The sequence below is a fragment of the Buceros rhinoceros genome, unplaced genomic scaffold (assembly GCF_000710305.1).
Source record: "Buceros rhinoceros silvestris isolate BGI_N320 unplaced genomic scaffold, ASM71030v1 scaffold5786, whole genome shotgun sequence".
Lineage (NCBI taxonomy): Eukaryota > Metazoa > Chordata > Aves > Bucerotiformes > Bucerotidae > Buceros > Buceros rhinoceros.
The window spans coordinates 2,586-14,982 of record NW_010416791.1 but is presented as its reverse complement, the minus strand read 5'-3'; the positions used below and the strand labels follow the sequence as shown (position 1 = coordinate 14,982).

Here is a 12,397-nt window from a genome sequence, read left to right as displayed (position 1 = left end):
GTGTATTGCATCCATAAATTATTTATCACCATCTCCGCACTAAGTTACCTTTATATGGAGGATGAATTAACTCAGGTTCCTACATATACTAGCACTCAGAGGAAGATGGAGTTATTTGAAAGTGGACGGGCAGGAGTAACGTGTCTGGAGTCAGTTTACAGCAGCTTTTATTGGTTGTACCATGTCCTTGAGCCCCCTCATCAATATAGACAGCAGCCGTCTTACATGGCAAAACTAAAAGGTCAGGAAGTTTCTTCCAGATACCTTAGAAGCAGGTAGGAGGCAGTAGCAGCTGTGTCCCAGCCAGGAAGCTGTGCACAGCTAGGTCAAGGCATGCACCATCGTCATTCAGATGTGATCATATCTATGAATAACAACAGTTGGAGTCTTCCAACCATTACAGCCCGGCTTACCAGTGCTGTTGTAGAGAAAGGCGTTTGGGCTGGGAGAAAGAGGTCAAAGAGATCCTGACTTGAATGGACAAAAAAGAAAGTGGATTGAGGGCAGGAAGTTTAATAGGCAGTAGGTCCCATTGGTTTGTAGAGACAAGGGAGCAGAAAAGAGATTGGTGCTTCCTCATGACAGAAGCTTAAACTCTTCCTCTGAAGGAAAGAACAGAGACTGGGGAAGGCAGGAGGCGGTGATAACAGATACAGGAAGACATTTAGAATTCTCAACATAAAATTCAGATGTTACAGGAGAATAATTACTGTACACCTTCCAGTTATATACAGGAATGGCTTTTGTCTGGATGTTGCTGCTACTTCACTTCTGCTCTGGGTAGAAGCTGTAACATGCTACACATATATTGCTGCCAAAAAAAAAAAAAAACAGGCCAGTGCTTCCTACCCCCACCCCCTGCCCTGTTCTTCCTTTCACAGGGCGTTCCAAGGACACTTATAGAGCACAGTACCTTGTCTAGAGCACCATCTGTATGATTTCCTCTACAGCTGTCAGAACAATTGCTAATGGTAGTGACCCCTTTATTACTCTTGGACTCTACTGCAGCAGATGAAATTGCACTGTTCCTTGACTTACTGACTGATCAACTTGAAGGTAACAGGAGCAGCTGTTGAGCCCCAGAGCCTCAGAACCTTACAGAAGGACATAAATATTGAGAACATTTTCCTCTGCTGCTATTCCAAGTTGACCAGGCATTAATGCTCTTCTGAAAGACCTTTCTATGGTGATAAATGTTTGAAGCTGTCTTAATAGTCTGTGTAAATACAGAATTATTTTTTTGTGTGTCTGCATGAGAGACAATGACATCTAGTGGACAAAGAACAAGACTGAGTGTGAAATCATCCCAAATTCTTAATTACAGCTGCCTTACTTGTTTCTTTTGTTGTCTTCAGCAAATCCCAATTTCTGAATACTTTGTTTTCTCCTTTCATCCTTAATCTGTTTTATTTAGTCCAAAAGTTCTAGGAGACAGGGACTGGTTTTTGCTATACTTATACTCTCTCTCCCCCACTGTACAGGTAGTGTAATGTAAACCATAATTTTGGTACATGGACGCATTCGACCAACTGCCAAGTTTCACAACAAATCCTCGAATTAGAGAATGAGATATTAAAGGCAGCAGTAACCAAAGAAAATCAATAGGTTATAAAAGTTGCAGGACGGCACTTGGCAACCCTGTTGTACTGAAGCACATCATAGATCATGTATTTTTTTCCCGCATCTCATCTCCACAAAATGCGATAGGAATATTATATCTATCTTCTTACTCAAGGACCTGTGATATCCTTCACATATAAAGCTCATAGCAGATTTGGGAACTAAACAAAGTCTCTTTCAAACCCCCCGTCCCTCTCCCCCCCAAAAAAACCCAAACAAATCAGAGTGTTAATCTCAAAACCTTCCACTGGATTTGGGTGAACAAGGATTACATTAGATTCTGCTTTTGACTAATTGCATGCAAATAGCACAACTGCTGATAGAGATACCAAAAGGTTAATATTTATGAGCTTTTTTTTTTTACACCCTATTAATAAGTTATCCTAGGCTATACAGTATTTCATGTTTCCTGTTTTAATTAAGATTCCTTCTTCACAACTCAGATTTACAGCAGAATTTGATTTCCGGACGTATGATGCAGAGGGAGTTATACTATATGCAGAGTCCCTTGACAGTACAGCATGGATCTTGCTTGCTCTTCGTGATGGGAAGATTGAAATTCAATTCAAGAATGAATTTGGAACAAAAGTCACCAGTGGAGGCAAAGCCATTAATGATGGACTGTGGCATATAGTAAGATGGATTATCTTCTCCTCTCTCCTTCCTTTCACCCACTATGGGAAAATTCTGTCATGATAAGTAAAGTAGGGAAAAACTAAGCAACTCTTAAAAAAGGCTTAAAATGATGCCCTCAAATCCCAGGTTTAAAAACCAAGAAATGCAAAGGAATGCCTTATATTTGGGAAATTGTGGCACCTGTTTGTCATTGAGAAGGAGGTAATTAACTGATAACATAAGAATTATTCTTTTTAATAATGAAAAAGGAAACAGCAGAATATTAAAAAGTGTGATTGCATGGTCAAGTGCACAGTTACTAGATACTTTGTCTAGAAAGCATATTTTACATTTGCTAGACCAGAAATTGCTCTTGTTCTTTAAGCTTTGTATCTAAGTTGAAAGGCCTTGTTCACTTATGCCATGTATAAATCACACCAAATTATTAACATTATTTAGGTTTTGTTTGTTTGTTTTTAAAGGGGGGGCGTGGTGAAGTGAGAGAAGCTAGGATTCTGCATGGACCTGTTTCAGTTCAGTACAGCTTCCCTGAGATAAAAAATCTGCTTTGATGCCCAGTAATAGCAGAAGCAAGCATTGAACTCATTTTGTCTAGATCCCATCTGAATATTCAGTCCTCTGTAGCAGACTGCAGTGACATGGAGAACTGTATGCCAAATATGGACTGAGTATAGAGCAACTGTAGAAATCAGCTTCTTGCAATTTCTATAGCACATAAAGCAAACTAATAAGCTGCATGGCTTTTCCCAGGGATAGGGTGAGGGTGAAGTGGAAGATCATACTCCAGTGGATGTCCCTGGATATGGACAGTTATCATGATTCAAGTTTAAGTATGCTGCAAATATTGACTGCATTAGAACTGTTTTACAAGTTAAATATTTAGAGAAACATTAGCATTGCTTCATAGAGGTATATGTAATTAGTATTTAAAATATCCTACATGTATATGTGTATATATATGTGTGGCAACTTGTTGTGATATTTGGCACTTGACCTCTGCCGTCAAGGTCCATTTAGACACCTATTCTAATATAGAAGATGCAAAATGGCACTTTATTATGTACTGAACAGAGTTATATAGTGTTCCCCCTAAGCCTCGCCCATCGTGGGTGGTTACTGCATTCCTGTAACGTAAGCACGTAAGCACGTAATCTTCCGAGCGCCTATACTGCCACCCAGTGTACCACAACAGTGTACCGCAACATATATGTAATTAATTATATTTAATTCTAGATATCAGTTGAAGAACTGGAACACAGCATCAGTGTAAAAATAGCTAAAGAAGCTGTGATGAGTATTAACAGCCCAGGAACCCTTTTCAAACAATCACAAGGTTTCTTGGAAACTAAAGTGTACATTGCAGGATTACCTCGCACAGTAGGCAGCACTCTTGTTAAACAGGTAACTAAAATAATAAGATTAATGTTGATTAATACTGTTCTGTGGTTTGTTTGGTTTTGTATTGTTTTCTTAGTAGTCACAGAAGAAAGAAGAGTGTCATGGAATCCATTTAGAAAATGAAAATCAGGTTATTAAACCACTGTTTTGAAAATAAACATGCATGAAGCTTTGTAGTCTGTCTTCAGTTAGGTTTCAGTTGTAAAAACACAACACTTATTGCTTAATCTTTCAGGATTCTCTAGCCCATTTCCTAATACTAGCTTTAAGTTTCCCTAAATCATCACCATTTCTGCTGGAAGAGCATTTCGGAGTGATTCATGTTTCTGATACTGGCTTTTGTAGGCTCTGAATTCACTGTATGGAATTCACGGTGCGGGCAGCACAATGAGCTTTCATTTTTACTAGTTTTTATCATAGTCCACTCTAGACAAGGCCCATGATTCTTCCAGTCTTCCATCCTCAACAGCTCTGTCTTGTGCTCAGGATGGATACGGTCAAGTTGTTGCAACTGTTTGCTTTGCAGTACGGGAGCCTTCCCTGAAACTAATTGTCAGTCTAAACAAAGAGAGGCAAAAAGTAACTGTACAATAGAGGCTGTAACTTTGGTTGTTTGGGGTTTTTTTAATCTGTTTTTGCTAAAAAAGTGAAGCAGAAAGAAAAAAATACAGCAACGTCTCCTTGCCCAACAGAAAGTAATTCCAGCAATATGTTTTTACTCTGGTACAAGAAGATGAAACCTTGAACAAGGAACAGTGCTAGTGGTCATTGTCTTTCAGCTACAGAAAAGCTGTTATGAACTAAACAAAAGGACAGCATGAACTTTAGAGGTTGAGGCAATCCGTTTTGTACAGATCATCAAAAAGGGAAATGTTATTAAACCAGAAATACTTTTTGATGGCTGATACTAAATGCATGCCATTTGTTTCCGCTCAGCATCAGTGCTATAGCCTATAACATTGATAAAGCTATTATTGGCTACCCAGAAATATGTTGATTTGTAAAGTAATGCCTTATTATTAACATTTTTAGAAAAACTTTGAATAACTAGTGCTGTAATTCTTCTACAGATTAACCCTCGGCTAGATGGGTGCATACGTGCCTGGAACCTGATGAATCAGGGACATTCAGGTGTAAAAGAAGTTATTCAAGAAAAACAAAGCAAACACTGTTTAGTATCGGTGGGGAGAGGATCCTTCTACCCAGGCACTGGAATGGCAACATTTCAGATAAATTATAGTAAGTATTTTTCTGTCTATTCCTATACTTTTTGCTGGTCTTGTGATGGAAATCATGAATTGTGAAAGGAAAGAAAAAAAAAAAGACACACACAAACTAAGCTGTACACTACTGCATCCAGCAACGATTCCCATAACTTCTGTTAGAAGTTTGCTTGAATAAGGATTCTAATCCCATTGGTGTCATCCATTTAATAGCTGAAGGCCTTTAGCTTAATCTTTATTTGCAAGGATGAGCACTGTTGAACATATTCATTTTCTGAAGATCTAATTCTGTCCTCTGTTCATCATTGGGAAAAGCTATCATATTACTGACAGAAAGGGAAGATGGGAGATGGAGAAAAGGATTGCTGATAGTCGCGTATGCAATTTGGCTTCTAAACAAACATCCTGTCTAGATGTTTTAGGTGCATCTCTTGCTCCTTCCTGAACATAGAACTTTCTTGCCTGACCTCCTGCTCTAATTTCAAAACTTCCAATCCAGAATCTCTGTCTGCACACTTGAGAGCCCAAACCAGAACATCTCTTGAGCATCATCCCAAATCTTTTTGTCATTCTACCCTTCCCCATCCCAAATGCTATGTTACCCTTCAGCTTTGCTCTGATCCCCAATCCTTTTCATCCCAGGACTTTCCCAGGCATTTTCTTTACATTCCCTAGCCTACTTAAAAGATTTCCCCAGCTTTTTTTGTTCTGTGCTTCTAACCAACTTACATCAGATGTTCATAAGCCACTCAAGTTTTCTCAGCTATTCTCCCATTCATTCATTAACACCATGCTGCCATGTCTCCACCTGATCTTTGTGTTTGCGGCTGCGGCTGTGACTTCACCCACTCTCCTTTCTGTTCTCAGCACCCCTGCGCCCCAAAGCCAAGCTGCCCACACCTGCTGCTGCCCTTCTATGAGCTGTTGCAGTCCACTATCTCCCTGACCATTTGGCTTTGTGTGGGAATATAACCTTGCTTCTTATTTCAGGATTTCTGCTTTGTCAAGAATTTGCTAGAAATCAAGAAACTATCAGCTTTGATGGGGGGGAGGGGTGTGGAGGTGGGGAAGAGGCACTGGAAGAAAAGTTAGAGAAGGTGACAAATACCTCTTTAAATAATAGAAATTTTTATATTAGCTTCACTATGCATGCATTATACAAAATTATGTTTGTACCATCTGTTTATTTGCTTTACACACCTGCATATTCCCATTTTAATAGTGGAACTGCTTTAGAATGTAAAAGCATATCAGAACTGCCAGTCTACTCAGTGGCAGCAATTTATGAGTAAATTAGGGGTTTTGGTTTAATTTTGAACTGACCTTTAATTAATGTGACATCTGTTGCACATTAGAATGGAGAAGGTAACAAAAATTAAAAAACCCCCCGATAGGGACAGATTAGGGAAGATGCAGGATTAAGAGTTTGTCTTTTATTTATTTATTTATTTACAGCTCTTTTTAAATGTTCCAGTGTTCACTGTTTATTTCTGGAGTTTCGTACTAATTTTTCCGTAGTGGGAGCAGATTAAATACTAATTTTTAACAATGTATTAATTTTTCATTAGCAGTTGGGTTTATTAATTTCAATTATTCTTTTTAAAACAGGTAGTCTTGACAGTGCTGAAGATTGGCTAATAAATGTGACTATGACTATTCTCCCAGCCACAGACACTGGTGTTCTGTTTGCCTTGGTTTCTGATGAAACAGTGCCTCTCGCTTTGTCCATAGTGGACTCTAACTCCTCTGACTCACAGGTGATCTCACAATTACCATAGCAGTTGATACGCATAAGTCACGCCTCTTGTTTTTATCTCAACTTACTCCATTTGTGAAAAAGCAAACTAAAAAAAGCTACTCATACTTACTTGCAGTGAAGCTGGTAGGCGGAATTAGTATTTTGAAAAGCACTTACATCATATGGTGATGTGCAGAAAATATATTACTATTAACGATACTACAGCCGTGACTAAGCACTAAGTGCTTTTATATCAGGTACTGTCCATTACATTATGTCTTCTTTAAACTTTCCTTCCAAGTGCACAAGGCAAAAGGGGAGAATGACAGAAGTAGAATGATGAATTTATAGAGATGGTATCATGTTAGTTTCCATTTATAAACAAATCTGTTTGTCCTTAAATTTCTGTTTACATCTGATTACATCAGGCATCCCAAGACAGGTAATAATTATATACCACAGCTAGCCCATGCTTTTGCCCAAAATAAGCACCTGCATTTAATGCATGGTTGCCTTCGAAACTGTAGCAATATTCCTCTTGCCTATAAGGGAAACAGAATTTCACCTCAGAACCATAGCCAAAGGGTTTTTACAGTCAACATTCTCTCTTAAAAACTTTAAGAATATAAATGAATGACATTTGTCTCCAAAGGTGATGATTATGCATCAACTTTTGTAACTTTTCTGGCTTAATGTACCAGTTTTTAAAATGTGACCCTAACATTTCCTTCTACTTCCAAGTATAAAATGCATCAGAACTAAGTATATTTGTGTATTAAAGTTATATGTGACAACTTCTGTGACCTACCTACCATTTTCCCATTTAGGCAATCATTGTGACCATTGGAAACATCACTGTTGCACATCTGGAATCAAAGAAGTTATGTACGCCCAGAAAAGTGCAGGTTGGACTTGTAGTAACGAAACAGCAACTTGAACTGTCTGTTGATTCGCACACGTACCGAAGCAATTCAGAGCAACTGTCTGTCCTGCATCAAGCAATGATGGCAAGTGTTGTTACCTATTTGGGTGGCCTGCCAGGTAAATTTTATTTCTTTTCATTAAATTGATCATTTGTACAAGCCCGGTTATGTTCAGCCTTACCCAAGCTAGAAAAAGCCTGTAACTGTACAAAAAGAAACAAGGTTTTTTTCCCCAAGTGCCTCTTGTTTCACCCAGTCTATTCAGCTTTTGAGGAAGCTTGTTTTTTAACAGTAGCGTTATTAGGCACATTAAAAGGCATGAGTCTCTCTCTAGAGATTTGAATTTGAACAATGTCTTGATTTTTGAGCTGGGGAGGAGTGAGCATTGCATATTTCTGAAATACTGCCAGTCTTTAGGAACTGCATCAAGGATGTAAGGAAACCAGGCATTTGTAAGTAAATTAAGTGTCGGAAGTGAAGAAGTCAGGAATATGGTCTGGACAAATCAACTCTGGGCAATAGATGACTGGCAATCTTTCTGAGACAGAAAATGTGTTGAAATAGCAAATATTTTGTTTAAAGTAAGCTGCAAGTGTATCCCCAGTCTCAAGACATGTACAAGCCTTATTTTGTACAGGAAGTGTATCCGTGCTTGTCTATAAAATAGTTTGACTTCAGGGTGAATCATGAAGAAAAATAGCATTGACACGGATGAGGAATTTTCATGATCATCAGATTTACAAATTGGTAGAGAAAAGACGTGGTTACAATGTTACTACTGGCAGAGCTTTTCTCTCTCCTCTATTAAAGTTACTTTAGGGAGATTACGTAACAATTCCTAAGGAAATTCTGTGAGTTTGACCAACATAGTCTTGAACTGACATCCGTTTTACTTGTCGGCTGCAGTGTCATAGCACTGCACAAGATATAGCTGGTCTTTATCTAAAGTGTGTTCCTTCTACAAGAGACAAGTGTGCACAGGAGTAGAAAGTGTGCAGGAGCTGTGTATGCATTGGATGTGATCTCTTTAGGCATTTCTTCCAAGACAGCACTCACGGAGGAAGCTTGAATTATGTTTGCCCCTCTAGATTTGCTTATCAGAATAGAAGGAAGGTGTTTAAGGCAGGACTACAGGTACCACAGCCTCTGTCTGAAGTGGTGGTTGCCTCAGTATCGAGACCCTTATGCTGGAATTTACTTTTCTCTACAAGTCTTTGTATAATGATAATCAAGAATGTAATAAGATTTAATCACCAAATATGACAATTTCTCCTCTGATTTTGTTTTTGAATGGATATGCAAGATTTTGAAAACCAAATAACCAGGTGAGTGCGATTCAAATTGAATGTGTAGAGTGAGAAGAATGCACTAATGGTGCAATACTGTCACTTACTGCAATAGGTAAGCATCAGATTTTTTTGTAATACCCATTCACTTCTAAAAGTGATATTTCAATATTTACTTAGTAGAGGTGAGTCAATAGGTTAACTGAGCCGTATTAACTTAACTGAGATTTCAGTAATTTCTTAGACCTCTTCATCTTTGTCATATTTAAATGATTCCTTCTAGTACATTGCCGGCCACAGAGTAATCGGCACCTTAATTGTTAAGACCTTGTTTTCAGTCATGCATCCCAGATAGGTAAGAGGCAAGTATTAGTTACTTGCTGCTCCTTCAAAGTAAGAGTAATCTTTCAGTTTTAAAAAGTATCTTCAACACACAAGTTAACAAAACAAACCCCACACCTCTGTATGTGTAAAAAGTTTCTACTCAGAGTTCTCAAAAACGCAACAAAAACTGCCACGTTATCTAAAGGAGTATCTTCTACAACAGCCTGAGTTACCAAAGAGAGAAAAAGTAATACAGGAAAACTACTGTAGGTCCCTGCATACAGCCAGTTTGGCTACACCAAATTATTCACTCACTGTAACTCACTCCAGAAAAGCTTCTGCAATTACCGAACAGTATGAAAAGGTAGGTGAGGATCCCCACACTGAGCTACAGCAAACAGAACTGTATGCTTAAAAGGCATCTAACAAAACATAGACATTTCACGAAGACCAGAAGTCCCCATTTTTGATACATGTTTCTTAAACCTAGTAACAGTATTGGGAATATGCCTCTTTGTTAATTAATTCAGCACATCCGGTGCAGGCTAAATGACAACGGGCTCAGTTCTATGACTGCAGTGTTACCATCACTGGAGTAAAATGAGTAGAAGGGCATGATTTTACAGGACTGTTTGTGCAGTACCTCAGCTTACAGCAAAATAAAATCACAAGGAAACAACATTTCTTATTTGCCAGACAAGCAAGTTTATCTTCTAGGAGGGATAGGATAGTTAATATCTGGAAAAAAGAGATGATGCTCTTGAAATCAGCTTCTAGGCATCCTCATTCTAATTGCTGAAGGTACTGGGATCACCTAATGTCTGCCTTGTAAGAATCCAGTTGTAGCCTAAGACCTCAGGGCAATGCCTGCTTGATTTTGTGCTTAACGTGTTTCCTGAAAGCGTATCCGTGATCTGATGATGTTGTAACCCAAACAATGCCTAAATGAGCAACAGATAAAGTGAGTCTTTTGCAGAGAATTCACTTCGAAGAAGTAGTAAGGAAGCAATAAAATGTGTGGAGCTCCCACGGGTCCCTTATCTGAGAACGTGCAGATTTGAATCCAGAGTAGCTTCCTGGCAAAAGCAAGATGGTTCTTTCTGTGACCTCTAAACCCATAAACATCTGTTTTGCAGGTCAGGACATGAACAGTGGGTGCCAGGAAACGAGCTGTTGGTTCACTGTTCATTCAGGAAATGCTACTATGAAAAACATTCATGTATTTAGGTTTCTGGATGGGACTAGACATCTAATGCATTTTTCAAATTCTACTAACCTTTCTCAGCTTTGCTGACTTTATCTCAATCTTAAAGAAAAGGAAGAAGAATCTGAGTGCTTCCTGCCAAATTGTTCTTTTCTCCCACGGCTGACTAATGGGCGGGGAATGGAGTATTCCCCGTGTTTTTGCTGATCTGAAAAATACGTAAGAATTTGCATGCCTTGGCCTAATAAATTGAATGTGTTTCCTTGCAGATGTTCCTCTGGGTGCTACATTAGTAACCGCTTTTTATAACGGCTGCATGGAGGGGAAGGTCAACAACAGACAGCTGGATCTGGATGAAGCCATTTCCAAACACAATGACATTAGATCTCACTCATGCCCACTGATTATGCAATAACCGTTCAATTTTTAATTTAACTTTTTTCTTTCAGATATAATTTGTGTCATTAGTCTCATGCCATAATGAAGCCTGTATTACTTCATTCAAGATGTGCCAGGAAAATAATCAGCTGGTTTTTTCTCCTCTTTTACATAGAATGGGTGGGAAAAAAATCCTCTCTCTCTTCAGCTGTAAAGAGACAATCAAGATCAAAATTATGTAAAATGTTCTTCTATTCATAACAGCGATAAATCTTAAAGCTAGGTTTATCTGCCATGTTCATACTATGCCCTTGATATATTTAGTTTGGAGAGGCAGTTCAGAAAGTTCCATTTAGAACCAATTTTACAACTTATTTTTCATACATCAGCACAAAGTTACAAGTTGCAAATATAGGTAATGTATTTGAATCTAAACAAAAACAGTCTCATTACACTTCTCCAAGCATAACACAGAAAGAAGAATCTCTACAGGTTTTGTAATATGTGCTTTTGGTAAAGGAAGACATATCCCAGAATCCAGAGCCCAAGCTCTCTGCAAATATGTTTACAAGTTGTATCAACAATGGTAAAGCAACTTCAAAATAGATGTTTTTGTGAATAGCTCGATTTTTGAAAATAGCTCTTGTTATACTGTACTGGCTTTAGTTCTTGTATCTTGGGATCCCAGCTTTAGACTTTTAGCGGAGTTCTGGATCGAGTCAGGTAATTTACTTTCAAAGTGGGTTGAAATATGGCCCAGGCAATTTTGGAAAACAGGGGAGATGACTTTAAAGAAGGAGCTCTGGTCTTCATCACAGGACATCAAACAGGAATTTGCGAAGTAAAGCTGAGAAATTGCAGCATGTGTTTCTTCCATTTGTGATAAATCCAGCACTCTTCAATATAAGAACCCTCTAATGGTCCATCGTATTCCCTTTGTTTAGGTCAACCTTGCATTCACAGGGCCCCAGAAGAGATTTATTTGTGAGCTCGTTTACAGTTGTGTTTCTGATTTACTTGAAACCCTAAGTTTTGCTAGTAACATCAGAATGTGAAGCCGTATTCTGCTCAGCCAATTTCAGTGGAACAGGTAATTAGAAAAGTATTGTTTTCCTCAGGTGTGCTCATTTCAAGCATTTCTGATATTTCTGTAACATCCTTCCAACCTCATTTTCATAAAACCGAAAGCCTTCCTGTGCAGCTCACCTAATGGTTTTGTTAACCCCAAATCAAATAAGTAGCAAGAAAATTGCTGTAAGCGATGAATATATGCTCTCATCCATCAACCAGAGAGACATTCATCTGCCAGGATTCTTGACCTGAGGTTTGCTTTCTTCACTTGAGACACTGCAGTGGAAATATATGTACAGAAGGATGGATTGTGACAGTATTCATTTTGAGGATTACCATTCTCCAGAGATATTCCCAGTGACATTAGTGAGGTTTCCTTTGTTGTCGAGTACTAACATTAGGACATCAGTATTGCAGAATCTGAACCCATCTTTCAACCTTATTGCTTTGTCTGCAGTTATTGTTAACTTCACTTCCCACTTGTGTAATGTGGTAGATTTGCTCCTGCTTTGACACAAGCCAGCCTCTGTACACCCTCCAAATCTGTCCAGCACTGGTTGATACGTAGCTGCTTGTCAGCAGGGATACTTGACCGC

General features: G+C 38.6%; 1 protein-coding gene across 1 annotated transcript in view; it reads left to right on the top strand.

Annotated features, from left to right (window-relative positions):
- Positions 1-11,026, top strand: part of PROS1 (protein S (alpha)) — a 34,084-nt gene extending 23,058 nt beyond the window's left edge. The window contains exons 10-15 of the mRNA XM_010137932.1: positions 2,064-2,253; positions 3,490-3,657; positions 4,725-4,897; positions 6,490-6,634; positions 7,443-7,656; positions 10,622-11,026. Of these exons, the coding sequence (XP_010136234.1) occupies positions 2,064-2,253; positions 3,490-3,657; positions 4,725-4,897; positions 6,490-6,634; positions 7,443-7,656; positions 10,622-10,767 (1,036 nt within the window). The 3' untranslated portion in view covers positions 10,768-11,026. The remainder of the gene's footprint in view (positions 1-2,063; positions 2,254-3,489; positions 3,658-4,724; positions 4,898-6,489; positions 6,635-7,442; positions 7,657-10,621) is intronic.
- Positions 11,027-12,397: the final 1,371 nt, after the last annotated feature.